The 27,341-nt window shown below is 42.2% G+C and overlaps 3 protein-coding genes and 1 long non-coding RNA gene across 8 annotated transcripts in view; 1 reads left to right on the top strand and 3 right to left on the bottom strand.

Annotated features, from left to right (window-relative positions):
• The window catches only part of CFAP61 (cilia and flagella associated protein 61), a 123,458-nt gene extending 123,150 nt beyond the window's left edge, over positions 1–308 (bottom strand). For 4 of the 5 annotated variants that reach the window (XM_053394887.1, XM_053394886.1, XM_053394888.1 and 1 more), the window contains exon 1: positions 159–308. The gene's annotated coding sequence lies outside the window, so the exon portion shown is untranslated. The remainder of the gene's footprint in view (positions 1–158) is intronic. The other variant, XM_053394883.1, reaches the window with a different exon arrangement.
• Positions 304–13,762, top strand: CRNKL1 (crooked neck pre-mRNA splicing factor 1). Its single transcript, XM_053394908.1, has 14 exons — positions 304–405; positions 3,146–3,298; positions 4,152–4,243; positions 4,345–4,503; positions 4,914–5,080; positions 5,980–6,158; positions 7,384–7,554; positions 7,674–7,865; positions 8,778–8,837; positions 9,572–9,652; positions 10,555–10,794; positions 11,007–11,108; positions 12,669–12,917; positions 13,523–13,762. The coding sequence occupies exons 1-14, from the start codon at positions 358–360 to the stop codon at positions 13,685–13,687; spliced, it is 2,058 nt and encodes a 685-aa protein (XP_053250883.1). The 5' UTR covers positions 304–357; the 3' UTR covers positions 13,688–13,762.
• Positions 13,763–16,790: 3,028 nt separating this feature from the next.
• NAA20 (N-alpha-acetyltransferase 20, NatB catalytic subunit) lies at positions 16,791–25,745 on the bottom strand. Its single transcript, XM_053394927.1, has 6 exons — positions 25,636–25,745; positions 24,921–24,945; positions 22,447–22,537; positions 20,283–20,418; positions 17,730–17,875; positions 16,791–17,271 (listed from the first exon to the last, which is right to left on the bottom strand). The coding sequence occupies exons 1-6, from the start codon at positions 25,686–25,688 to the stop codon at positions 17,186–17,188; spliced, it is 537 nt and encodes a 178-aa protein (XP_053250902.1). The 5' UTR covers positions 25,689–25,745; the 3' UTR covers positions 16,791–17,185.
• On the bottom strand, positions 23,687–24,914 carry LOC128416872 (uncharacterized). The gene is made up of 2 exons (XR_008331326.1): positions 24,516–24,914; positions 23,687–23,936 (listed from the first exon to the last, which is right to left on the bottom strand). It is a non-coding gene; the product is annotated as an uncharacterized LOC128416872 (long non-coding RNA).
• Positions 25,746–27,341: the final 1,596 nt, after the last annotated feature.

The following is a 27,341-nucleotide window of genomic DNA, read 5'->3' as shown; positions in this document are numbered from 1 at the left end:
AGCCCTGCCCGGGACCCCTGTTCACGCTGCCGGTCTTAGGGCTCCCAAATGGCGGGATCAGACCAGGTGCTGCAGCAGCTTCCAGTCAGGGCCGTGTGGAGTTGGAAGGGATCCCTGAGGGTCACCTGGCCTCTGCTGGGGGACAGCCGGGGTCTCACCTGCCCAGCCGGGGCTGCCGCCCGCCCGCGCCGCTTTCTTCCGGAGCTCGGGCTCCGCTCGCGAACTGGCTCGGACGCGCTTGGTCGTTGCTATGGCGACGCGGAGGCCGGGCCTCCCGCCGCGCGCGGCATGCTGGGATGCTGACGAGGTCAAAGGGGAGGGGGCGGGGCCGGAGACCCGCTCGAGACGGAGGGGGAAATGGCGTCTACGGCGGCCGGGAAGCAGCGGATCCCTAAAGTGGCGAAGGTGGGGCGCGGGATGCGGCCTGGGCGCGTGAGGCCTGGGGTCCGTGGGCCTCGCGAGGCCTTTACTTCCCGAGCAAAGCTGAATGGGGGGGAGGAAGCAGGCGGGAAGGCGGCGGCGGGTGAAAGCCGAGAGAGATGGCAGGGACCCCAAAGGGGGAGGCAGGAGCCTTCCTTCGGGCTCTGGTCGGCCGGAGGAGGAAGGCGGGGTGCAAATAAACGCGTTATTTATTTACTTAGAGCATTTGTACCCCGCTCGTCAGCCCAAAAGGTTTACATGAAATCGAAACAAGACATTCCCAACCCGCAGGCTTACATTCTAATGAACAAACAGGCAAATTAATAAAAATGCAACGCACGAGGAACAAGGAGGGAAGTGGGAAATAAAACTCTAAAAAAGGCACCAATTTCTAGACAGTTAACTGTATCTATAATGGGTCCCACTGGTTGGCCTCCCGTGGATGCTTTGCTTGAGATTCCTGCATTGCAGGGGTTGGATTAGGTGACCCTCCGGGAACCTTGCAGCTCTGTAGTTGTATGATAGTGCAGTAGTAGTAGCAATAAAGATGCTTAGGAAGGCAGGTGCAACCTGATGCAGAAGAAGATGGGGCATTTCATGCACCTGGGACCCCCAGGGTCATGTATTCCCCTACAGGAAATACCGGAGTAGACATGCAGCGTTTCCACCATACAGACCTTGTGCTTGAATCAAGAGGAGAGGATGTGGTCAAAGTTCCCCCAAGTATAAGGCAGTGATAATTAAGAACTAAGCCTGGGAGCTGTAAACCCCACCCCAGATTCCCTCATGAAACTGATCTGCATCATGACATCAGTCTGGTCAGAGGGAGGATCATGGGGGAAAACAAAACCCAGATGAGGACCACCAGCAGAATACTGCTGCTGATGCCAGTGAATTTCGTGCCCCCTAATTTCACTCTTCTGGAGGGTGGTACAAATGCCCAACCCTCATTTTTGGCACTTGCAAAATGGGACAGCAAAATAGGAGGGATACCTCCTATTGGCTCAGCCACACAAATGCAACCTTTTCCCATGGAGTTGCATGCTTATTCAGAAGTAAAGCAACACTACTAGGTTTGACCATACTGAAACCCTAAATGAGGGGTTTTGTTTTGTTTATTGAATGTATATGCCACCCTTCATCCAAGCATCACAGGATGGCTTACAGTATAAAAGCACAAAAATACATTTGGACTGGGGCTTGCTTTTGAGGACCAGACTTAAATTCCGTGCACATTTGGTTATACGTAGTGGGATTTGGTTCTGAGTAGATGCGGGCTGGGACACGGGTGGCGCTGTGGGTAAAACCTCAGCGCCTAGGACTTGCTGATCGCATGGTCGGCGGTTCGAATCCCCACAGCGGGGTGCGCTCCCATTGTTTGGTCCCAGCGGCTGCCAACCTAGCAGTTCGAAAGCACCTCCGGGTGCAAGTAGATAAATAGGGTCCGCTTACCAGCGGGAAGGTAAACGGCGTTCCGTGTGCTGTGCTGGCTCGCCAGATGCAGCTTGTCACGCTGGCCACGTGACCCAGAAGTGTCTGCGGACAGCGCTGGCCCCCGGCCTCTTAAGTGAGATGGGCGCACAACCCTAGAGTCTGGCAAGACTGGCCTGTACGGGCAGGGGTACCTTTACCTTAACCTAGATGCGGGGTATAAAGTAGTTTTGTTTACTTTTTTTAGAGAAGAAGAAACTTTAGAAGGTACAGTTTGTTGTGCAGAAAGCAAGAAAAACTGCACTTGCTGAAATTTCTTTTCCTTCACAACTGTTAAAACGAATGGGAATCATTTGTATCTTGCCACCCTCCCTGAAAGGGAAGTTGAAATAAAGTATAGCCAACACCCTTTTATTAAGCAAATTTTGGATGACCCAACCATTTGCTGCCTTGAGCAGCACAAAACAAGTGGACCAAAAAGGATTTTATTGTGACCACAGTAAAACTATAGATTGACATTATTTTTTATTGTTGAATTCAGAGGCAACACCTGCCCTATCTGGCAACATTGTGTCAAACTGCATACAGTCAGCCACCATCTTAATGGCAGAGCATTGGTAGAGGGCATGCTGATTAATTCTACCTTTCCTAATGATCATCATGATTCATGCAAAATGTACAGTTATCTATTAGGATACTTTTTTTTAATGAGAAATTGCTCCTGACAGCAAAAACAATGTCTGTAAAAACTCATTGTGTAATTCCCAAATAACTAAAAATGCTATAAATAGATTACATCTTGGAATCAAAAAGTGTTCTGATAAGAATGGAACAACCAAAACTTCAAACAAAATAGAATCATTTAGATTGTGTGAGTGTAAAGAAAGGGTTAATTCCTCTTCTGGTGAATGACTTAATTTTTTATTTTTGAAAGGCAAATTGACCTGAAAGATTGCATTTTGTCATGGCCAACATTTCTATCATCGCATCACATACACTGCATGAGCGAACTTTATTGATTTTTTAAAAAATGACTTTGCACATATATTTCTGTTTCACAAGAAACCCTCTAGGTAACTTTTAAGAATAAAATAAAATATTAAGAATATCTGTTGCAGTGTTGTCCTGAATTACAGAAGGTTTCTGGTACTTTTACATAAAATATTATATATGTGTGTGTGTGTGTGTGTGTGTGTGTGTATATATATATGGTGAACACTTGTGGAATTACATTTGTTACCTCCATGCATAGAATGCTAAAATATGTCATCACAAGAAATGGTTTGTCCCCCAGGTGAAAAACAAAGCCCCAGCAGAGGTACAGATCACAGCAGAGCAACTTTTAAGAGAAGCTAAAGAAAGAGAACTTGAGCTTCTTCCCCCCCCACCTCAACAGAAGATCACAGATGAAGAGGAGCTAAATGATTATAAACTTCGAAAAAGAAAGGCAAGTAAACATCATGCTTATCGAATGCTAAATATTTGGGTTTTATTTATTTGAACTTGTATCCCAGAATCTCTTGATGTGTAATAACTTGTTGAAACATACTGTAACCTTAAAAAACCCTTTCCCTCCGTGGCTTAAGTCTGGTTGCCTGATGCTAACCATACAATACTTCGCTTCCTAAAAGGTTTCATTCTAGGGACGCTCAAGAGGAAGGAGTTCTATACACGTGGAAGAGCTACTCCAGACTTTCACTAGCTATTAAGAACACATCTTCATATGCAGTTGTCACTTGCTGGGTTTTTTGGGGAACATGATGATATATAAGAAAAGTAGTGTTCTCTAAGATAGTTGCTTCTGAGAATTGCTATCTGTGGATTGATTGATAAAATTATCCTTTAATAGTGGCATTTCAGTATTTGTCATTATTCTTTCAACAACATATATCATTCAACACCTTAGTCTCTAAGCAGTGTACAGTAAACTTAAAAAGATAAAATCGGTAAAGCCATAAAAAATTAAATGCCTGCTGAAATAAAGGTGCCAAAAGTTTGACAGGGAGGGGTCCTGTCTGATCTCAAATGGGAAGAAATTCTACAGAGTTGGGCCCACAATACTGAATACATAGTTGTGCATCTGAGCCATGGGACCCCACTATCACAAACTCCTGAAGACCTCAGTGATCAAGGCAGGGTTATAAGGAATCAGGCAGTCCTTAAGGTATGCTGGACCTAAATCACATGACTGAATACTTCTCCATGATTAAAAAAAACACACCAGAACTCAGACAGTCAAATTCCTTACCAATCTCCTTTTGGTTACACAGTACAGTTACACACTCTACTTTTCTCCCTAGACCTTTGAAGATAATATAAGAAAAAACCGGACAGTTATCAGTAACTGGATCAAGTACGCACAATGGGAGGAAAGCCTCAAGGAAGTACAAAGGTACTTTGTTAAGAGTTGCATTTCAAGCACCAACTTACAGTGCCCAGCTCTCTATAATATGAATCACACATGTATTAATTTCAACAATGTTTTGCACTCAGGGCTCGTTCCATCTACGAACGTGCTCTAGATGTAGACTACCGAAATGTCACCCTTTGGCTGAAGTATGCCGAGATGGAAATGAAGAACCGCCAAGTTAATCATGCCCGAAACATCTGGGATCGTGCTATTACTACTCTACCAAGAGTCAACCAGTTCTGGTAAGCGAAGTATGGCTTGCTGCTTGGCAGACAAATCAGTAAACCAGAGTATATCTTCCTCTCTAAATGGGTGACAAAGCATCCATTTCTGATCATCTGAAAAGTATTTGATAAAAATAAATACTGTATTGGAAAGTGTATTTATTGTATTCTATAGATTGTAGTTTTCTGGAAAAAAGAGATGTCACTGCATCTTGCATAGTTATTGGTGAACTATTTGCTTACCCTGGGCGATGACCAGGATCCAAAATAGGAATCTGTACTTGGGTGTGCTAGATACCAAATGTGCAAGCACTCTGTATTCAAGAACCATATGTGATTTTAAAAAAAGATATTAACTAGAACATAGACTTATGTGTGAAGAGTGATTAGCCTGGGTTAAGCTTCTTACGTTGCTTTTATTTGGAAAGGTACAAATACACTTACATGGAAGAGATGCTGGGAAATGTTGCTGGAGCCCGCCAGGTGTTTGAGCGCTGGATGGAATGGCAGCCAGAAGAACAATCCTGGCATTCTTACATTAACTTTGAGCTGAGGTACAAGGAGGTGGACAGAGCACGCTCTATATATGAGAGATATATCCTTTTGAGGCTGCTTCTATTTCAGCCTAATGTTTTACTTTTCTGCTGTTGCTTTGTTCACATTTTGACTTTAGGCCAAATGAAAGCAGCATCTTTCCAACCTGGTTATCTGCAGAATGTAGAAATTATAGGAATTTGGGTGTTGAAGGAGAAGGGTACTAACTTACCTGTCTTCCTCACAGCTAATTTCCTATGTTGAGGAATATTGTTTTTACTTTGAAGGAGCCTTCAGTCATGTGATTATTCTCTTGCCATCTGAATACTTAGAGGCCAGATACAAGTGTATCACTTCAGAGACAATTAGGCCCTGTGTGTCACCTTTTCATCTGCTACTGAAACTTAGCAGCAAAAGACGCCATTCCAAAAGCATGATCCTATGCAGACATAGGTGCACCTTGGCTCCCTGTTGGATGAGACTACATGTTGTGCATTCAGTTATGCTCAGTGACCGCAATGCTTTCACTAATTCTGCCTGGTATGAATTAGGCTTTGAAGAAACCAGTTTTTATCTTGAATGTTGTTGGGTTGAGAGTAACATAACAGGAGACGTGCTTAAACATGTGAAAAGCATGCAACATTGGAAGGAAGGGATTTGCTTTCACATCAGGACCCACATGCACAAAAGTGTATTGGAGGTTATATAGGATATAGGTGCCCCTTAATTCTGCCAGCTTGATTGAGATTTAAAAACAACAACAAATTATTTGAGTCTTGCTGCATTTACCAGTTTCCCAAAATCTTAGATCTGTATCCTAAATCATTCTGTTTCCCCATGAAATATAAAACTTCGCTATCCTTTTGTTACCCTTGCATAATATATTTGTGGCATTTTATTCTTAAAAGTTAGAAGTTAAAATGAAATTCTTCATACTTTGAATTCCTTAACATCTTCCACTTGTCATTGTGCATCCCGATGTTAAGAACTGGATTAAGTATGCCCGTTTTGAAGAAAAACATAGTTATTTTGCCCATGCAAGGAAAGTATTTGAGAGAGCAGTGGAATTCTTTGGAGAAGAACATATGAATGAGCATCTGTATGTAGCTTTTGCCAAATTTGAAGAGAACCAGAAAGAGGTAACATTTTGCTTATTAGAAAATATAGCCTGCATTTTGCAATCGAATGTATGTTTTTGACTGATACTGCAAAACTTTCCTTTCCCAGTCAATGTTTCCCACCGCCAGATTCCCATCCATCTGTGCTTGTTCTTCAGCTTGCTCTGTATAGGTTTGTTAGTTGCCTGACAGTTGCCTGAAAAGGTGAAGGTGTCTTGCTTTCAGAGTTCCTATTTATCAGGTCTGCATGTGTGTGCTAAAGTCCACCTATCAATTGTGGACATTCTTTAAGAATTTAATACCTTAGTGAGCAAGTGAAGCCCAAACATCTTCATTCATTTTCTTTCTCAGTATCTCAAGGCAGTTTGAGGGTTGGGGGAGGAAGTGGGAATGGGGGGGGAAAGTTAAAATTTTACATATTGGGCATGATTTATAGAATCATAGAACTGTAGAATTGGAGGAGGCCCAAGGGTCATCTAGTCCAACCCCCTGCAATGCAGGAATCTCAGCTAAAGTATTCATGACAGACAGCCATCCAACCTCTGCTTAAAAACCTCCAAGGAAGGAGAGTCCACAACCTCCCAAGGGAGTCTGTTCCACTGTCGGAACAGCTCTTACTGTCAGAAAGTTTTCCTGATGTTTAGTCGGAATCTCCTTTCTTGTAACTTGAAGCCATTGGTTCACCTTCTACCCTGTGGAGCAGGAGAAAATGTGACAGCCCTTGAGATAGTTGAAGATAACTTTCATCTCTCCTCTCAGGCTAAACATCACCAGCTCCTTCAACTGTTCCACACAATTTTAATATGGAAATAACATTATTTCAGTAGAACATTACTTCCAAAGAAATTGCTTAAGTATTATGACTTGGGTCTATTTGTTTTTGTTGTTGTCGGTTTCTAGCAACTAGACCACAGTGCAACATAGAACTTATATTGGACTTCTTGGTTTTATAAAAAATGTTAGTTTATATATATTTGAGCAAAATGAGAACCTTGTTATATGCTCAAGCTGATAGTTGTATCTCTTGCCTTGTAGAACTTTAGGATTTGAGTTGTGAGTCAGTGCACACGGAGTCAGATTGTTGGTTCATCTAGTCCTGTACTGTTTATTCTTCAAGGTCTCAGCCAGGGTTCTTTCCCAAGATCATCTGCCTATCCTTTAACTGAAAAGCTTGTGCCAGAGAGTGGTACTACGCATTCATGTAGAGCATATTTCTCCGTGCTTTCTAAGCTGTTGCTTTTTCCAGTTTGAAAGGGTGAGAGTAATCTATAAATACGCCCTGGACAGAATCCCAAAGCATGAAGCTCAAGAGCTCTTCAAAAATTACACCATTTTTGAGAAGAAGTTTGGGGACCGACGAGGAATCGAGGATATTATAGTTAGCAAGAGAAGATTCCAGTATGAAGAAGAAGTGAAAGTGAGTGCAGCAACTGCTGGGGACAAATGGAAGCATAAACTTTTATGACAGTTCCCTGAACTGCCATCTCCAGAATACTACTAAGAACTTGTATTTAAGTTCTCTATTCTCTCTTAAAGGCTAATCCACATAATTATGATGCCTGGTTTGATTACCTGAGGCTTGTGGAAAGTGATGCGGATCCTGATGCTGTACGTGAAGTTTATGAACGAGCCATTGCCAATGTTCCTCCAATTCAAGAAAAGAGGCACTGGAAGAGGTATATCTATCTGTGGATCAATTATGCACTGTATGAAGAGCTAGAGGCAAAGGTACAACTCCTCAATTTCTTTGATTTTCTGAGTAACCAAATGTGACTTGCGTTTACCTATGGAATTATTTTAAATAAATCATTAATTTTATTTTGTGTGTGTGTGTGTGTGTGTGTGTGTGTGTGTGTGTATGTATGTATAAATGATGACTCATTCAAGTGGGCAAAATCCATTTGCTGCCTTCAATTTATTCTGCCCCCTCGCTGTCAGTTAAAAAACAGTAACTATCAGAACAACATAAACAGTAGAACAATGATTAAAAGCAGCATTTAAAAACTAAAAGAGAGGTAAAAATGCGCATCATTTATTTAAAAGCCTTGGAAGTAAAAAGGCTTCCACCCAGTGCCCAGAAGGATAACAGCATGGGCACCATGTGAGCCTCTCTGGGAAAAGAGTTCCACTGCCACGGTGCAAGAGGGGAAAGGAGCACCTAGCGTTACTTTCACCCTCTGGTTACTTCCAGGGGTCCTGTTAAACAGTCTCAATGCATAGGCAGTTTGGTGTACAAGAAAATGGTCCCTGAGAAAAGGGGGCCCCAGGTTGTATAGGGCTTTAAAGGAATCTGAATTGTGCTCCAAAATGGAGCAGAAAACACTGAAACACTTTGAGCCACTGGTGTGATATGTGCCCAATATCTAGTTGCAATTAGTAGTATAGCAGCTATATTTTGAACCCCCTAGAGAGTAAAAGGGAGAATGAGGAGAACTTGCGGCAGGAAGAGAAGGTGAAGAGGGTGAAAAGCTGATGGTGGAGAGCTGTAAGCAGGTCTAGGTTTCTAGAGTAGGAGTACAGGTTTAAGTAGTATAACTAACACAGGCAACAAGATAGACAATTTTCCTAAGGGGCATTCAGAATATAATTGCTTAGAAGCATTTGTTCTGAATATGTGACATAGAATGTGTTCTTTCTCAGGATCCAGAGCGGACAAGACAAGTGTATCAAGCTTGTGTTGAACTCATTCCTCATAAAAAGGTACTACATTCTCTTGTATGCCTGGGGTCCGTACATAAGGGTCTACATGTGTGAGTGGAGGTCATTTTTCACCTCCCCTGTCAAGAGTCCCCCTGTCTAGAAATATTGGCCCTGTTTTGGCTATGGTTCACTGAAGCAATAAAAGCTGGTTGCAGTTGATTTCTCCCATAGTCTAAACCTGTTCACATCCTCTCAGAAACAAGTTACACTTTGCCCCCTGGGACTTGTAGGAAGGTAAGTGAACATAGGCTTGCCAGAGACAAAAAAGACAGCTACACAATGACGTGAGTTCTCTGGGAAAACTTGAATTGGAAAATTGCCTATGCAAATTGGAACATTTTCTGATGTCCCTAGAGAGTGATATTATATGGCAATGTATTTACTTCTATTTATTAAACTAATTAAGAATTTTGAAACTGCCAAGCTTTTCTAATATTTATTTGCAACTGACATCCATTAATTGTTACTCTTGAACTTATGAAACAAAATATTCAATGGAAAAGAAAGCATTGGACAGTTTTCTGCAGAATTTACCCCCTGCCATCACTGCAGCAACACACACAGATATGGCTCTCCATGTGTTTCAAAAAAACTCTTTAACGGGGGAAATGCTTTGTGCTTGTTAAAAACCATTCTTTGGGAGAAGTTTTCTGCTTTGGCATATTTAAGAAGACATTATTTTAATTGAATTGGAGGCATTGCTCTCAGAGAATCTATATTATTTCTCTTTTCAGTTTACATTTGCCAAAATATGGCTGTTGTATGCTCAATTTGAAATAAGACAGAAGAATCTCCAGTTTGCCAGGCGAGCATTGGTAAGGAAAATAAAGTGATTGTCCAAGTTAATTCCTTTGTGATACAATGAGGGTGATCAGCTGATCTGTCATGATTTGTCATGATTTTTTAAAGAAAAATGTTTACTGATTTGTTTTTGCATATTGAACAACAGTTACAGATAACAAAACTTGCTATCTTGTTTCATATAAAAGCAACAGTATTTCTCCAGCTCTGTAATTCTATAATTATGGGGCTATACAGTTACTGAAAGTATCTGATTCAAATGGTTAGTTGGTACAGCTAAAGATCCTTCCATATTTTATCAAGGGGCAGTTTTTGAATTTTGTTGTTAGCTGTTGAAGTGAGGGTTAAGTGTAACACTGCATTTCCCAATGCCATAGATAACCTTCTACCAGTGATCATTTGCATTTGTCTCCAGGGATGGACCGATCTACCCAGTGGGGTTTCTAAGCTGAATTGAAAGGGGAGGGTCAGGCCACTTCCTTCCCGACAAATTGATTTAGCCTATAGAAATGCTTCATCCCTAGTTTGCTTCTTTAGCCAAGTTCTGGTAAGGAAAAGGAACCCCCTGGACCTGATCAACACTATGGGCACCACAGGGTAATTGACTTTCATTTAAGGAAGGGTCTTTCTACCACCATTAGCCATTGGACCACTTGCCAGAAGTTTTGTCTCTCTTCCTCCTGCACATGTTTACTGGTGGGTCTGACCTTCTTTTGTAATGTATATTGAACAGGCCCAAAATATAACATTCTAACCATGATAGCTGTAGTTGTCAGGGCATGTCAAAACTGGGAGTGAGAATCAGACCTTAGAAGCCCACTCACTGTACTTTTGGGTGTGCCTCAAAAAAGCATGTTTGAATCTCGTGCTCTTTCTCTAACAGGCTTTGGGCAATTTCTGACTCTACTCTTTACAGGGAACATCCATAGGTAAATGTCCAAAGAACAAACTGTTTAAAGGCTACATTGAACTGGAGTTGCAGCTACGAGAGTTTGATCGTTGCCGGAAACTGTATGAGAAATTTCTAGAGTTTGCCCCTGAAAACTGCACATCATGGATCAAGTTTGCAGAGTTAGAAACCATTCTTGGTGATGTTGATAGGGCCAGAGCTATATATGAGTTGGCTATTGGCCAGCCACGATTAGACATGCCAGAGGTAAGAGGGTGCTGGGGTTTGCTGTGCTGTGCAACATATTTTTCTCTGGAGGGAATATATTATAACTCGGCTAATATGGGAGTAATAAACAGATTTGGATTTTGAATACAAAGTGCAATGTTCTGCTGCAGCTGATTGCCCAGACAACCTATTGATGTGGGAATGTTCACTTTGCTGTACCTTAATAACTGGCCTGTCTGCTTTCCTACTAGGTTCTTTGGAAATCTTACATAGACTTTGAAATTGAACAAGAGGAATATGAGAACACAAGAAATCTTTATCGGCGATTGCTTCAGAGAACGCAGCACGTCAAGGTTAGGCAGAACTAGATTCCACTGTAGTTCATTGGTACAAAAGGCTGTGTGCAGTTTTTTTGAAGCTGAAGTAAGCCCACTGGAGAAGTCAGCAAGCTTGTAATTTAGGCTACCTTGATAGAACTGTTAATTTAATTCTGGTTTGCTTAGAAAATGAATGAGTTTATTTTGATAGGGTTGCCTTTAAAATTGCTCCAGAATTTTAAGGCCTGGGACAATATAGGCCAGGAGAACTTACCGAGCTCTTAAACAGCATTCAGCATGGCCCACATCACACCCAAACTGATCCATCTCTCAGGGCTTTGGAACCAATAGAGCAAAGAAGCCAACTTACTACTACATACAGTGGTACCTCGGGTTAAGAACTTAATTTGTTCTGGAGGTCTGTTCTTAACCTGAAACTATTCTTAACCTGAAGCACCACTTTAGCTAATGGGGCCTCCTGCTGCCACTGTGCCACCGCCGCCCAATTTCTGTTCTCATCTTGAAGCAAAGTTCTTAATCCAAGGTACTATTTCTGGGTTAGCAGAGTCTGTAACCTGAAGCATATGTAACCCGAGGTACCACTATATTGAAAAGCAAATACTGTGGTGCCTCGGTTTAAGAATAGCCCTGTTTACGAACTATTTGGTATACGAACTTCGCAAAACTGGAAGTAGTGTTCCGGTTAGCAAACTTTACCTTGGTCTAAGAACGGAATCCAAATGGTAGAAGCGCACCGGCGGCAGGAGACGTCATTAGGGAAAGCACACCTCAGTTTAAGAACGGTTTCGGTTTAAAAATGGACTTCCGGAATGGATTAAGTTCATAAACCGAGGTACCACTATTAGATGTTGCCAACAGTGTAGGGACAGCTTGCATTTTTTTCCAGTTGGAGTGATGGTCCAATAAACAGTCTGCCTTTCCTGTCTTTGGCCGCAAGGTGGAGCTACGACCTGTCATATCCATGACATTTGTCATGCGGAGTTTAGTGAGGGGAAATGTGGATAGGGAATTCAGCCATCCATCATTTTAAGTTTTAATGCCTCTGGTGTAGGGACTGACTAAATTAGAGACCTGCTCCATAATCCACATCTTCATTCCTTTGTCCAGACACCACTCACAATCACCCCTGAAGCTACTGGGCAATACAGTCTTTGTTTAGCAGATCCCATATATGTCTTGTTCCTCCATTTAAAATGTATGACAATTCTTCTGTTCAGATGCTACTTTCTCTCCCTCACCTTTCCTTACCCAGTTTTAAAAAAATTCTTATTTTTGTGTGTGCTTTTGAGAGCAATCTGACTTCTAAGTCATACACTTAGAAATAAAATAAAATAATTTAATTCAATGCTCCATTTTAATAAGAACTATAAAAAATCCAAAGCACCTTTTCTCCCTTCTATAATATATTCTCTCATTTATTGCTATGAGCGCTGCATGCAACATATACAGCTCCAGAGCAGAGCACCTGATATGCATTATATAACAGTGGATTAGTGTTAAACCCTTTGGCAGCCTGTTTGCCTGTGTAAAGATTTGCCATATACCCTAATATGGACTTATTTGCTTTTGCTGTAGGTGTGGATCAGTTTTGCTCAGTTTGAACTCTCAGCAGGGAAAGATGACAGCTTACCACGGTGTCGGCAAGTATATGAAGAGGCTAATAAAACAATGAGAAATTGTGAGGAAAAAGAGGAGAGGCTTATGCTTCTGGAATCCTGGAGAAACTTTGAAGAGGAATTTGGAACCGAATCCAGCAAAGAGAGGGTAGACAAACTCATGCCAGAGAAAGTCAAGAAGAGGAGGAAACTTCAAGCTGAAGATGGGGTAAGAGCACAAGCTGGAGACCTGGCTTTACATGCTTGGTGGTGGCTTTTCAAGAAGCAATTTATACACCAGCAGAATCAAGTGAAGGTTTGTGTGAGCTATACTAGTGTGGGCTGTGTGGAGTGTATAAGTGTGTGTGCGCACACACAATTCATTGATTTACTGTTCAATTTTGTTCATAAGTTCCGTTGTTCAGTAGGACTTGCTATCAGGTACACATGTATAGCAGCCATAATTTGTGTACTGCTTCATAGCAGTGCTTTTGAGGTGGTATGCAATAAAAATTAAAAGCCACTCAAACCAAAACCTAAGTATTCACACAAGTAATAAGTTAAAAGTTTCCTAAAACACATGGCATGTGGAGCCTAGGCTTCTCCCCGGCATTAGTTTTCTATGGGCAGCTTTTTCTGGAAAGGGGGGCATTCAAAGATGCAGCTTCTTAATCCGCAGCATGAAGTGCTATTATGCTGCTATTTTAAACTGTCTATGAAACATCAACTATTGCATGGAAACACTAGTGAGAGCAGGAAAATTTATGTCTGATAAAAGAAGCAAGCAGGCATAATGTTTTGGGTGTCTAATTATGTTAAGTTTTCTCCTTCTAGTCTGATGCTGGCTGGGAAGAATACTATGATTACATCTTCCCAGAAGATGCTGCCAATCAGCCCAACCTCAAACTGCTTGCAATGGCTAAACTCTGGAAGAAGCAGCAACAAGATGATGATCCAGAGACAGATCCAGACAAGGATGTGGATGAAAGCAGTCCCTAGCACCACACTTGCTTTCCCTGTTCGATTTTGTACAGAATTTTTGCCAATAAATACAATAAATATTTCCAAAAAATATCACTGGCAATGTTTGAAATGCAAGAAAGAACCATTAACACTTCATCTAGTAGTAGTAATGTTATGTGTCCATGTGTGGGAAAAAGAGATGGGCAGCACCAGAAAACGAACTTAGAAGTAAAGCCCTGAAGCATTATTCACAGATGGAAATTTATTCTTTTATAAAAGATTTCCATTGCCCTAGTTACAAAATCTATAGATCGGAGAGGTTCAGGCCTGAGAAATGAGCTATTACTGCTAGGCCTGTGTGATATGATGATACATCATTCAAAACCTGTCTGAAGACCACACCATGATAACTGTTTCGTTATACAGTGGTACCTTGGATTAAGAACTTGATTTGTTCTGGAGGTCCGTTCTTAACCTGAAACTGTTCTTAACCTGAGGTACCAATTTAGCTAATGGGGCCTCCCACTGCTGTCGCATGATTTCTGTTCTCATCCTGAAGCAAAGTTCTTAACCCGAGGTACTATTTCTGGGTTAGTGGAATCTGTAACCTGAAGCGTCTGTAACCCGAGGTACCACTGTATTTGACCCAGCAATACATTGTGAACAGCATTCAAAATTTCAGGGGGTGGTATAATTGTGAGCAATTTGAGAAGTCAGCCTTGGCACCTCCCCTTAACCATGGTGTTGATGCTTTAAGAAAGAGCCCTGCCTGCCTGCCTGCCTGCCCCTTCCTTCTCCTAGTCGCTCCTCCTGCTAGGAAGGACAGCCGAGCGCTGCCAGCCCAGCATTGCCAGCCCAGGTACAGCGATCAAGGATGTGTTGCTGGGAAGCAAAGAGCACTATCAGCCCAAGTGGTGCGATCCTTCCTTCCTTCTGCTGATCGTTCTTTCCACCCCCTAGGCCAGGTGCCTTGGTTGTGCATGCTGCTGGAAAGGACCACCCAGAGCTTTAAGAAAGAGCATGGAGATCATGCAACAAAAAGCCTCCCTCCCTCCACAGCCCAGCCACCCCTCCTTATTTCACACATCATGCTATACTGGTATATCATGATGGTTAGCTAATGAGATGGTGTTGAAAACCTGATATTGCCTAGCCTTCATTGCTACTGCAAAGTGAGATGACTGCAACTTATTTTTATTGATTTCATGTTTCTTCAATCTGGTGCATACATGGTCCATTCCATGGGCACTGATATAGACCATTTAAGCACTCCTACAGGTTGTGAAATCTTTATAGCCTATTATAAAATGGCTTACGAAATACAACATTTTGGAAGTTTGTTTTGAAGTATGCATGGCTTCCAAGTGAGAAATGGGCTTCTAGGAGACCCTTGATAGTGCTTGTTTAATTGAGTTCTGGGGATACTGTTCATTTTGATTAGCCACCCACTGTATCTAGTTCTCTTCTATGTATTGGCAGATTTATTCTTACATCTGTGTATTGTGTGTACTGGGTACCAAAATGAGGATCAATATAGAAAACAACAAAACTTATGCCAAAGCTATTTCTTACTCATTACAGAGTTGTTTTTCTTGACTGGGATTGCCCGAGTACAAAATTCTATTAAAACAAGGCTAAGGAGTGCTGATTATAGCCACTTTACTTGCATGTTACTATTACTAGTAACTATGGCTAGAGAAGCAGCCTACCTACAAACCAGAGGCCCTGATAAGAAGAACCCTGTCTGAGTAAGGTGACATATTAGCACCACTCTACTTACTACTTTGCGAAGAAGACACTGGCAAGAATAATAGTCTGAATAACTCAAACAGCATTCATACTAGCAAAACTTACCGTATTTTTCGCTCTATAAGACACTTTTTCCCTCCTAAAATGTAAGGGGAAATGTGTGTGTGTCTTATGGAGCGAATGCAGGCTGCGCAGCTATCCCAGAAGCCAGAACAGCAAGAGGGATCACTGCGCAGCACTCCCTCTTGCTGTTCTAGCTTCTGGCTTAGCCCCTCAGTCCCTTCCCCAACCTCCCAGAAAAGCCCCCAAGAGCTACGTGGGGTGTGCTCTTGGGGAAAAGCCTGCAAGTGCCGCACACACGCTCCGCGCAGCTTGTGAAAGGGAGCGCTGAGCAGAGCCTGGCTCTGCTCAGCACTCCCTTTAAAGAATATTTTTTTTCTTGCATTCCCCCTCTAAAAAATAGGTCCGTCTTATGGTCAGGTGCGTCTTATGGAGCGAAAAAATACGGCAACTTTTCATGATGCTTTTTAATTCATTAAAGGGAAAGGGCAAACTGCCTATCAATAACAGATTAAATAAACTTTTGGCTTATGTAAGGGTTGCGGAGAGGGGAGCATCCACGTATAGATGCATAAAGACAGGAATCCTTGGAACTGAACCCCCCTCCCCCGCTCAGCAAGGTGGAAGGCTGCTTCCCAGAGCCATCGTACTGCCTTCCCAAAGTAAGCCCGCAATTGCAGCTGTGCATTGGAGGGAGGAATAAATACCATATTTTTCGCCCTATAGGACACACTTTTCCCCCTCCAAAAATGAAAGGGAAATGTGTGTGCGTCCTATGGGGCGAATGCAGGCTTTCGCTGAAGCCTGGAGAGCGAGGGGGGGTCGGTGCGCACCGACCCCTCTTGCTCTCCAGGCTTCAGGAAGCTATCCGCTAGCCGTGGGAGACGCAGCTCTCCCACAGCTAGCGGAGAGCTTGCCGGCACCCAGAAGCTTGGAGCCGCTGAGCTCAGCACGCCCCAAGCTTTGGGCTTCGCACAGCGCTCCGCTAGCCATGGGAGAGCTGCGCGACTTCACGCAGCTCCCCCACGGCTTGCGGATAGCAGCCTGTTCTGGGGGCTGGGGTCGGGGGAAGCTCAGGCTTCCCCTGCCCCAGCCCCGCACCTGGGGGGGAAATAAATTTTTTTTCTTTATTTCCCCCCCAAAAAATAGGTGCGTCCTATGGGCTGGTGCATCCTATGGGGCGAAAAATACGGTAAATTTAGAGTGAGTTTTCTTTGTTCTCCACTTATTTATTTTCCCCCACCCCACAAAAAGCTGTGGTTGCATAAGTGAAATAAGTGTAAAATGTGAGTTGCCTGTATTTACCAAAGTGAATCAAGTACAAGAGGAATTCATTTTAAATCCGTTGATTTTATTTTTCCCCAATATATACTTTAAGGCTCCAATGCTCAAAGCACGAGTGAGTGACACCAATGAGCTCCAGGCTCCTAAAATTTTTAATCTACTAGATTTTTAGAAATAGTTCTGTACAGCCAAGGATTTAATGATTTTTGTAAAAAAGATTAAACCCTAAGCGGCCAATAGTGCAGCTGCAAACCTGTGTGGGGTTTGGGGGCATCAGCCCCGTAGCCTAAAAATGAAGCTTTTCCTTCGTGTCTGCACACACTTTCCTTGTTGCTCTCGGGTTTCCAAGTACATTCATAATGAAACACCATTTTCCATAGATGGTCCAAAATGCATTCAAAGATGTTATTTTCAACATGTCTAAATATCCACAGCTTAAGCTTATTCTATGTCTTCTGGTCTGACAGGATGGGGTAATGGGATAATTGATTTCTTCTCTGCATCTCTGGAGAGAGCTTTCCTCATATCTGTGGAAAATGATTAATAACATATTTACAACATAATACACTTCAAGTGGCCGTCTATTTCAGTGGAAGAAGACTGAGTACTTCTTTTTGGTCAGTTGTGCCCTTCCTTGCACTGGCTTATCGTTCTACTCGAGATCAAGAGTGGGGAACCTCCAGCCCTCAGGTCTCTCTGTCTCAGCTCCAACTCCTCTGCCTAGGAGCCCCTCGAGAGCTCTGGCTCACAGCTTCCTCAAGTGATTTTGCCTGGCTGGAATGAGTCCGTGAAGGGTGGAGAGTGGGCTTCTGCATGCCTGGAATACACCCTGCCCCACACAGCTCACAGTCACATCTCCTGTGCCACCCACTTTGGGCAAAAAGCTTTGCTCATCCCAAGCAATTTCACATTTTCATTTTAACGGCATGGGAATTTATTACATCACAAGGACTGTCCAAAGTGTCTCTTTCTGCACACCACTTACCATAAGCATCTTCGTCAGGCTCCCCGTTGCTGGCAGAGTAGTATTCTAGCACTGTTCTGTACACGCTGTAGCCTAGTTGTTTGTACATGTTCACTGCAACCTGATTTGATACTCTTACAAAGAGATCCACAAAAAATCCGCCCTTTCTTCATTAAAAAAAGAAAATGACACAATAAGACAAAATAACTAACAGAAAACAGCATAGTTTGTAAGAGGCTACACAGGGATCTACATAAAAAAAATAAGAATTAAGCAGTGAAGAATGGGGGTGGGTGGGAATTCTGCACTAAACAGGCAAGCTGACAAATAGGCATGCCTCACGACAAACCATGATTACATTTAGTTTGTCTGAACTGACAAACCAGAATAAGGGGCACTTCTGATTTCGTATGATGTTTGTCTTGATAGTCCGCTCAGGTTGCTGCTCCAGCCTCCAGAGGCCACTGAGCCTTCAGGTTAGAATACTTTGGAGCAAATGGAAAATGAAACCAACAAGCAGCTCCCGCTTTGCCTATTTGTCTGGATGTTAAAACAATGGTTTGGAATTGGCACAAACCAAAGTTTGATTCCATGACTTCGTTTGGCTGTAACAAACTATGGTTTGCCTTTAAATAAATGAGCTTAGGAAACCATCTTCCTTGTACTTATTTCATTCTTCTGTCCTGATTTATCAGTTTAGAGTTATGTCTGACTTTGCTTTATGAAGCTAGCTTATTTCAATATACCATAATTAAGATGAGCCAAGGAGTTCTGGATTCAGGAATAATGTGGAATTCTACTTATTTGATAATGGAAGAGAAAGGTTCTAACACAGCTACTCTGGAGGAAGAAACAGGAGTCAAGTCTCAACCAGGCTCATTTCTGTAATAACAAACCATAGCTTATAATTGCTTCCAAATGCAGCCAGTGTTGTACCACGATGGGACACTAGTAAATTGCAATTAAAATATGGAAATAAAATGAAGTCTTGAAAACCTAGGAATATATCAAACTAAATCTTTGTACATGTGGAACAACTTCCGTGAACATCCCCATCCTCTCCTTGCATAGTCCCACCCTCTGCAAATCTGATCCAGAGGATTTGGGGGAACCCAGAGCAGATTTGGGATGTGGGCGGCGCTGTGGGTTATACCACAGAGCCTAGGACTTGCCGATCAGAAGACTGGCGGTTTGAATCCCCGCGACAGAGAGCTCTCGTTGCTCGGTCCCTACTCCTGCCAACCTAGCAGTTTGAAAGCACGTCAAAGTGCAAGTAGATAAATAGGTACCGCTCCGGCGGGAAGGTAAACGGCGTTTCCATGCACTGCTTTGGTTCGCCAGGAGCAGCTTAGTCATGCTGGCCACATGACCCGGAAGCTGTACGCCGGCTCCCTCAGCCAATAAAGCGAGATGAGCGCCACTAGCCCAGAGTCAGCCATGACTGGACCAAATGGTCAGGGGTCCCTTTACCTTTTCCTTTAGAGCAGATTTGGAGGACTTACTGGTGGAGGAGAGAAGCAGGAAATTCAGTTTGATGCAACACATAGCTTAAAGTAGGGGAAACAGTGCTGATATAGTGACTGCTATATAACAGATGAATTTGAAGGGCAAACACTGGCATCGGAAGCCCTGCGCCAAGGCTCTCCTCCCCCTGTGCTCCCCCAAGTTGGTTTAGGGAGGGACAGGAAAACCCTCCTAGCACAGCACGTGGGGGGAGCAGAGGGGAGATTGTTCCTCTAGCAAGCTTCTATGCTTGTGCAGATGTAACATTTGTAATTGTGTAATGCTGAATATGGCTCCTCTCCCATTTATCCATTTGCTTTAAAAAAAGTTTTTTGTTCTTTTACTGGCCCCTTGCTGTGAAGCACCCCCTTCCCAATCAGTTTGTAAAAATTGGCCACAACCACTTTTGCACAAAAGGGTTAATGTGGCCTATAGGTCAACAAGGCCCTTCACTCCCAAAATGCCTATTTAACCCTATTTAAAAGAATTTCAATAAATAATTGGTGGCTGGGGGAGGAAATAATTCAATAATATATATTTACCCACGACCACAACTCTATTCACTGGCACATATTTCTCGCTAACGGAAGTACCAAGGAAATATCACGCAGCCAATTATGTGGGAAGAAATCCCAGTGTTCAGTGGGGCTTAGCCCAAGTAAGTGTACACAGGATTGCAGCCTCCACCACTTAGGTAGTCAATGTGGTTCCCTCCAGATGTTGCTGGATGCCCAACTACCATCAGTCTCAGCCAGCATGACTGATGGTAAGGGCTGAAGGAAGTTGGCTATTCTAACTTAGATAAAAGCGCTATTAGCCTTTTATTTGACACTGGCTAACCTAACCTGTCAGCTGAGCAGCACCCCAACACTCCTAAAATAAAACTTCCTTATGAAGCACTCCTGACTTTATAAAGCTCTCATTGAGTTGTTTTCTTAGAGTCCCCAAAATAATTCTCCATATAATTATGATGCCTTCAGCTGTTCTCATCAATAAATCTACAGGAATTCAAACAGATCAATACATCGCTAAGAGAGGAAAATATATGTTTATCATGCAGGCATCCCTCACCTTTCTGATATTTCTTCAAGCAGTTCCATCAACTTAGCAGCCAAACCTAGCCGCCGAAATTCAGGTGCAACGGAGAGTGCAGTAACATGGCCATGCCACTCTTCTCTGGCTACTGAACCTTCAGCTTTCCCCATGACTACAAGGAAAAGTAGGATAAAATGGGTTAGTTTGTTTGGACTAGACCATGGCCATCCCACAGAAACTTAGCTATTGGATTTATGGTGTTTGACATAAAACCAGAAAAAATGCTTTACTACAGATGCAGGCAATTAAAAAGGACTCAAACTAGAAGTTGAACATCAGGACTATACAGATTCCAGAATGTCTCACACAGAGCAAATTAACCACTGAACAAAATGTTCAGAGAGTCTCCAATTTCAAGAAAGAAACAGAATGTTTCTAACTCTTATGTCTCCTAAAACCAGCTTTAAAGTGAATGAGCTTTAAAACCCTGAGGAGGGTTTCTACTGGGTAGGGAGCAGTCTTTCAGGTCAGTACCCTAGCAGACTCTTCTTGCCACCTTCCTATCACTACGAGGAAATACTAAAAATGTATGCAACTCTTTGACTACAGACAACATCAAAGTGAAGTCTGTGATTAGGACTCCAGGGAGAAAGATACTAATAGATGCGGAACTATAGGAGAACAACAAAAGCTATAATTGTAAGTGTATTCACTTCCAAGTAGTAATAATAATAATAATAATAATTTTATTTGTATGTCACCCATCTGACTGGGTTGCCACAGCCACTCTGGGTGGCTCCAAACAGAATATTAAAAACATGATAAAACATCAAACATTAACAACTTCCCTAAACAGGGATGCCTTCAGATATCTTTTAAAAGTCAGTTGCTTATTCCTTGACATCTGATGGGAGGGCTGAAACCCAATTAAAGAAATTCTAATTGATTACTATGAGTAATACTCATACTATGTATCAATTAAATTGGGATACATTTGCATATGGTAAAAACTATTACTAAAGCAAGAAGCACATTTTGTGTTTAGAAGATACATATATGGATGTGCTGTAGCCAAATGCACATCAGATGAAGCATTCATTTTGGATGTGTGAGAGAAGGGGAAATACTTTAAGACAGGAGCTGCCAGCCTTTTTGGACCAGGGGGCACATTTCAAATTTTGAAGAAGTACTAGTCACATGAAATATCAGTTAGAGAGAGAACCATCACTGCTGCTTCCAACACACACACACACGGACAACTTCAGGCTTACCAAGGGAAGTCACTACACCCTGCTGGTCCTGACTATGAAGATCACAAAATATTGGCTTTTGCCCCATACACACAATGATGCTGTTGCTAGCTAATAAGAGAGAGCATCCCCTTGAACCAGGGAAAATATCCAAGGTGGCCCCACCACACTCTCACACACACATTCATGCACACACTCACTGATCAGACACACATGCATTGCTCACACACTCATACACACACTTCACACACACACACCTCTCTCTCTCTGCCCAAGTCCATTTCTTTCTCTGACCACACATAAACAGATTTATACATACCTCTCTCTCCCTCACAGATCACATATGCATACAATCTTCTTCTTCTTCTTCTTCTTCTTCTTCTTCTTCTTCTTCTTCTTCTTCTTCTTCTTCTTCTTCTCCTCTCTCTCTCTCTCTCTCTCTCTCTCACACACACACACACACATACATCTTTTCCTCCGCTCCCAAGTGTGTAGCACCATTTCTCTCACATACGGGCTTTTGCACGTTTTTGGGGGGGAGAATGTGCAAGGTGGGAGATGTGTCAGTAAGGGTGGTACGGACAAAAAAAGAACGTGTGTACCTTTTGCCTCATACTGGAGATTATAAAAACTAGAAAGTTACTTTAAAAAAAATGAAGAGTGTGAATCTAGGGGCTCTGGTTCATCCTTACAGGCATCTGGGTGCCTGCAGGTGATGGGCTGTCAACCCGTACCTTAAGATGTTACTTTCCATATGCGGTTTTTATATGCATGAGCATATAAAACTAAAACTAATATTAACAAAAGGTTCTGCCCAATTTATCAAGGACATCTTCATGGTTGATAAAAAGCCCTTAAAAACTGAGCAAATGTTGCAGTGCTACTGCCAAATAATTAAAGGGTTAGTCAAAGATTGGTCACACAGAAACAAGGAAAATTAACCTACTTACTGTAGCCCATCAGTTCTCCACCAGGAGCTTCTGCAACAATAAAATACTCAGGCCAGTGAGCCAAGTACTGCAAGTAAAATGGAATTCCATACTATGGAGTATTGCATGTTAAGAAAATATCACCTCAGTAAGCAAGCGGGGGGTGACAATCTGTAGCACGCCGTCTATTGCTGAACTCCAACTCCCATCAGTCCCAGACAGCATGGTCAAGGGTAAAGGACTATAGAAGCTGTAGTTCTGTAATATCTGGGGGACCTTAAGTTGCTCACCCCCAAAGTAACTGTTTTCCAAACAGTTCTGGTTTTGCACAGTAAGATACTAAAATTATTAAGACTACTGTCTGTTTCTGAGTAAAAAAGAAATAATAACAATACAATACAGGTAAACCAAGAATGTAAAATCAGAATCAGAAGAATGTTTATTTGCAGCAGCCACTAGCCATAGCAATAAAACAAAATTTAAAAAGTGATTTAAAAAATTAATATGATTTAAAAATTCCAAAACATTTGTATTGATTATTTAATATTTCTAAGAGCTACCTGCAAAATTTCATATTGGGGTCACAGTGGGATCACATTAAAAAATTTGTACATACATGTCTGCCTTATTGGGTTCTATTTAGGATAAATGGGTCTTCTTGGAGTAAGATATAACAGAATAAACAAGACGTCAAGTTATAATATCAGTTCCTTCAGGCATTTATTTAGAAAGTTATTCAATTAAAAGGTATCTGAAAAGCTGGTCAGGCATTTCTTTTAAAAAATGTGTTCCAAAGCCAAGTGATAGCTTGCTATTGCATGATAGAATTAACGCTTTGAAAGAATTCTTGTTAGTACATATTGTGAACATTACAACAAAATACATGACATCACTTGATATGGAATGACCCATTTTAGAAGGAACAGCAATTAAGAGTAAGAACTGATAATTCTCTGGTTTGTCTCTCTCCTCAGCTTCGACTAAACCACTATTTATCAGCCCCGCTGCATCCACAGCAAAGAAGCGGCTAATTATACTGATCTTCCTTGCAGGCTATTGGATGGGTTACTAAGATACATATTGTTTGACCACTTGAAATGTACCAGTTCTAAATATTGATTACTATGACATTTTTTAAATCTTTGAGACCTAAGACACTATATAGAAAAAAGGAAATACAGAACCTCTTACATGAAGTGATTTTAGCTTGGACATAATATTGGAGAACACTGGGCTATGAATCAGAAAGTGTCTCGTTCAATTTTGCCATAAGCTTATTTGTATTATAGGGATAACATCACATACATTTACAATATTATTGTATGGATTTCAAATAAACATTGTATAAACAATTTGAACAGTCAAAGTGATACATTCAAAATATTACTTCTGAGGGTAGGAAGCTGATATTATTAACTTTCAGAAGAAACTGAAAAGCATTCCTGTTTAATCAGGCATTTGATGGTCAAAAGATACTTGATCCAGATATTATTTGCTGTGGGGTTATATGACTGTTTTAAGTGATTGACTATATGGAGATGGCAGAAATGGCCGGCAGAATCCGAGACCTGGGAGAAGAGTTGATGGAAGAGGATTGGGAAAAGTTCAAGGATTATCTACAGAAATATTGTAAAATGTTTGAATGTTAAAATGATGTGGGATGTGAAGGTAACATGGCATTTGGGATATGGTTAAAAGAGCTATGAAAAAAGAATCTTAAAAAAGAGAAGTGGGGTATGACTAGAATAATATTATGTCAAAGCATATAAGGTGGAGTAAGGACCAAGAAAAGGGAAATTAGAGACATAATAAGTGGGAATATATAATTATAAATGAGTTTTGAAAGAGGGTTAGAATTTGCTGAATTTGACGGAATAAAGAGGAACACAAAAAAGGGAGATGTGAGGAGGTCATGAAAGAGGGATATAGAACCTTGAAACTTAAAAGTGGATTTTTCTTTTTTCTTTTTTCTTCTTTTTATTAAGTGTGTATTTTCTGTTTTCTGATTTCTGTTTTGATTTATGTGATTGTTTGATTTCTATGTTTTGTAAAATCCTAATAAACATTTATTATAAAAAAATATATATGACTGTTTTTAAGTGTTTTAAATAAGTTTTGTTTAGTTTAAAAATTATGATTGCTTTATTATTTTGGTGTTTGCTGCCCTGGGCCCCTTAGGGAGGGTGAGATGGAAATTTAATAATTAAATAATAAATACAGCACACTGCTGTTTCGCATCCATAGTAACTTCCATATTACAAGCTTCTCAAGGCTGCCCCATATATTGCATTTTTATGGACTGCCCATAGAAGAATAAAGAATGAACGCAATAACAAACATTTCTGTCATGTAGGTACACTTGCAAGACGCTGGGAATAGCTGCAGCTCCCTGATAAAAATATTCAGGGACAAACATGTTTTCTGTAGTATAATGTATGAAGAGGCTCACAGGTACTGCCATTAGCATTCAGAGGTCTTGAGGCTTAAAAGGATACAGTTTCTGTGAGGGGATCCAAGTTGCTGTGGGAAACAAGAACAGATTAAACACCCAAAATATTACTAGGGAGAAACTTTGAGCCAGTTACAACTGGGTATGGGGCAAACCTTTCAATCTCTTCCATCCCACACACCAATTTTGAAACCTCAGTTTGCCTCTTGAACAATTATTAATTTTGTGATCTACCCTGGATATACAACTCAGTTGGTCAGGGAATAAAGTATAACCAAAGAAGAGCAGGAGGCAAGTTCTAACATCCCTTTAATTCCAAGAGATCCTGAAATATTCAGTAGAGGAGAGCTATTTCCTTGTGCCAACTAAATTGCCAAATTTTAAAATAACCCCTGTAGCTGTGCCTTTAACCACAGTTTGGGTTACAGAAATGAGCAGGTGATAATCCTTATCTTTATCTGCAACAAGCTTCATCTGATTTCTGCTCATCAATTTGATGTTTAAAGGTACAAGTAACTGATCAAGACTCGCTGCTGGGCCCTTGGCAATCCTATGCAAAATTCCATTTTCCCTTTTCTCAGAGGCGGCGCGGCAGCGCGTGCTCCGGACCGGGCCTGCTCAGGTGTTGTCTGGGCGGCAATTCCGACCCTCCATCGCTAGCAGGACCCGGAGGGGGGGAGGAAGGCGGGTCGGAAGAGCGCCCTCCTGGTCCAGGACACGCGCCGCCCGCCCGCCCTCCGGCCCCGAGGCCTCCGGCTCACATGTTGTTGAATCGGAAGAGGTCGTTGCAGGTGAAGGCGCGCAGCGAAGTCATCTTCTCGCCCGGCGGCGAAGCGGGGAAGCCGGACAGCAGACCAAGACCCGGAACCACTTCTCGCCGGCGCGTGGCAACGGCTGCGCCACTTCCGTTCCCCCGGTTGCCAGGGCGACCCTTCGAGAAAGAAGCCAAGGGCCAACGGAGGGGCGGAAGCCACGCCCCCTTGCGTCAGAATTGTCCAGAGGGGTAAAAAAAAGGGAAGCCGCGCCGTCCTCCCGCCCGGCCCCCGCCCCCCCCGCAGAGACAGCAGCTCAGGCTCTGAAATGTTTGTTGCTTTCCTATGTTTTCCGATGTTCTTTTTTTCTGTGGGCCACCAAGAGTCTCTGTCGGGGGAAAATTGGGACGGCATTTTGGATTTTTGCTGCCCTGCATATATGAAAACATATTTGTGGCCTCCTCCTTTGAGGATGAGTAACATTAAAATATACCCCACAGCTGGTTGGGTTTCCTCTCCAGAAACAGGTAAAAGGCGGATCCAGCTGATTTTAAACAGATCCTCATGAATTCATATGATTTTTTTCATTCAAATTAAATAAAACTGCCATGATACTGTAGACCATGTCTTACTCTGTAGACGGCATTAAAAAAATCATGCATCCACTGTTTCGTGGGGCCGCAATGGCACAAAAACATGGATCCTCATGATTTTTGCACTAGATCAGCCCCAAGTCACCATCAGATCAAACATCATGGCCATGGGCACAGCCTGCACCACAAAAATCATGGATCCACAGCTTCCTGGCGACACCGTGGCCCTAAAACATGGTTCTGAAGCACGGGTCCTCATGGATCCTCACAGTTCTTGCATTGGGCCACCCCAAACTCACCATCAAATTACATATCATGGCCATGGGCATAACCTGCACCACAAAAAATTCGGATCCATGGCTTCCTGGTCATACCGTGGCCCAAAAACGTGGTTTTGAAGCACGGATCCTCATGGATCCTCACACCTTTTGCATTGGGCCACCCCAAACTCACCATCAAATTACGTATCATGGCCATCGGCACAGCCTGCACCACAAAAAACTCGGATCCACGGCTTCCTGGAAACTCCATGGCCCAAAAACGTGGTTCTGAAGCACGGCTCCTCATGGCTCCTCATACTTTTTGTCTCTACTTTCCAGGGACAGTCCTGGATTTACAGAAGCCATTCTGGTTTCTGATTTGATCCCGGAAAGTCTCGCTTTTTCTAAGGACGCCCCTATTGCCATCGGAGAAATGTTGGAGGGTGTGGTATGATGTCCCTGAGAGAAACGTTGTGAGGGCATGGAGTCGCGCAATCCTGGAGCCAAGAAGATCAAGTAACTATGCAACCTTTAGAAGGCAGCTGAAGGCAGCCCTGTATAGGGAAGTGTGCAATGTTTTCTTATGTTTTTATGTATGTTGGAAGCCTCCCAGAGTGGCTCCGGCAGCCTTAGTCAGATGGGTGGGGTATAAATAAAATAATAATTATTATCATTATCTTATTATATCAATATTATAATATTATTATCAAATATTATTATTGTTATAAGAATTTTAAGGTCATACATATATAAAATAAATGTTCATAAATGTACCAAAACATTTGGTAACATGAGTCAACCTGAGAGTGATGCAGCAACAAAAAATGCTAATGCTATTTCAGGCTGCAACAACAAAAGTGTC

Source organism: Podarcis raffonei, chromosome 7, assembly GCF_027172205.1.
Source record: "Podarcis raffonei isolate rPodRaf1 chromosome 7, rPodRaf1.pri, whole genome shotgun sequence".
NCBI classification, from domain to species: domain Eukaryota; kingdom Metazoa; phylum Chordata; class Lepidosauria; order Squamata; family Lacertidae; genus Podarcis; species Podarcis raffonei.
This window is presented reverse-complemented; position numbering and strand designations above follow the sequence as displayed.

What these genes read in the sequence shown, in the direction of transcription:
- CRNKL1 (XM_053394908.1), top strand. Translation starts at nt 358, where the DNA reads ATGGCGTCTACGGCGGCCGGGAAGCAGCGGATCCCTAAAGTGGCGAAG. An exon ending in ATAAACTTCGAAAAAGAAAG is followed by an intron (nt 3,299 to 4,151) that starts GCAAGTAAACAT and finishes TTTTCTCCCTAG; the next exon opens with ACCTTTGAAGATAATATAAG. An exon ending in AACTTCAAGCTGAAGATGGG is followed by an intron (nt 12,918 to 13,522) that starts GTAAGAGCACAA and finishes TTCTCCTTCTAG; the next exon opens with TCTGATGCTGGCTGGGAAGA.
- NAA20 (XM_053394927.1), bottom strand. Translation starts at nt 25,688, where the DNA reads ATGACTTCGCTGCGCGCCTTCACCTGCAACGACCTCTTCCGATTCAAC. An exon ending in TGGATCCCCTCACAGAAACT is followed by an intron (nt 22,538 to 24,920) that starts GTATCCTTTTAA and finishes AATACTCCATAG; the next exon opens with TATGGAATTCCATTTTACTT. An exon ending in CTTGAAGAAATATCAGAAAG is followed by an intron (nt 17,876 to 20,282) that starts GTGAGGGATGCC and finishes TTTTTAATGAAG; the next exon opens with AAAGGGCGGATTTTTTGTGG.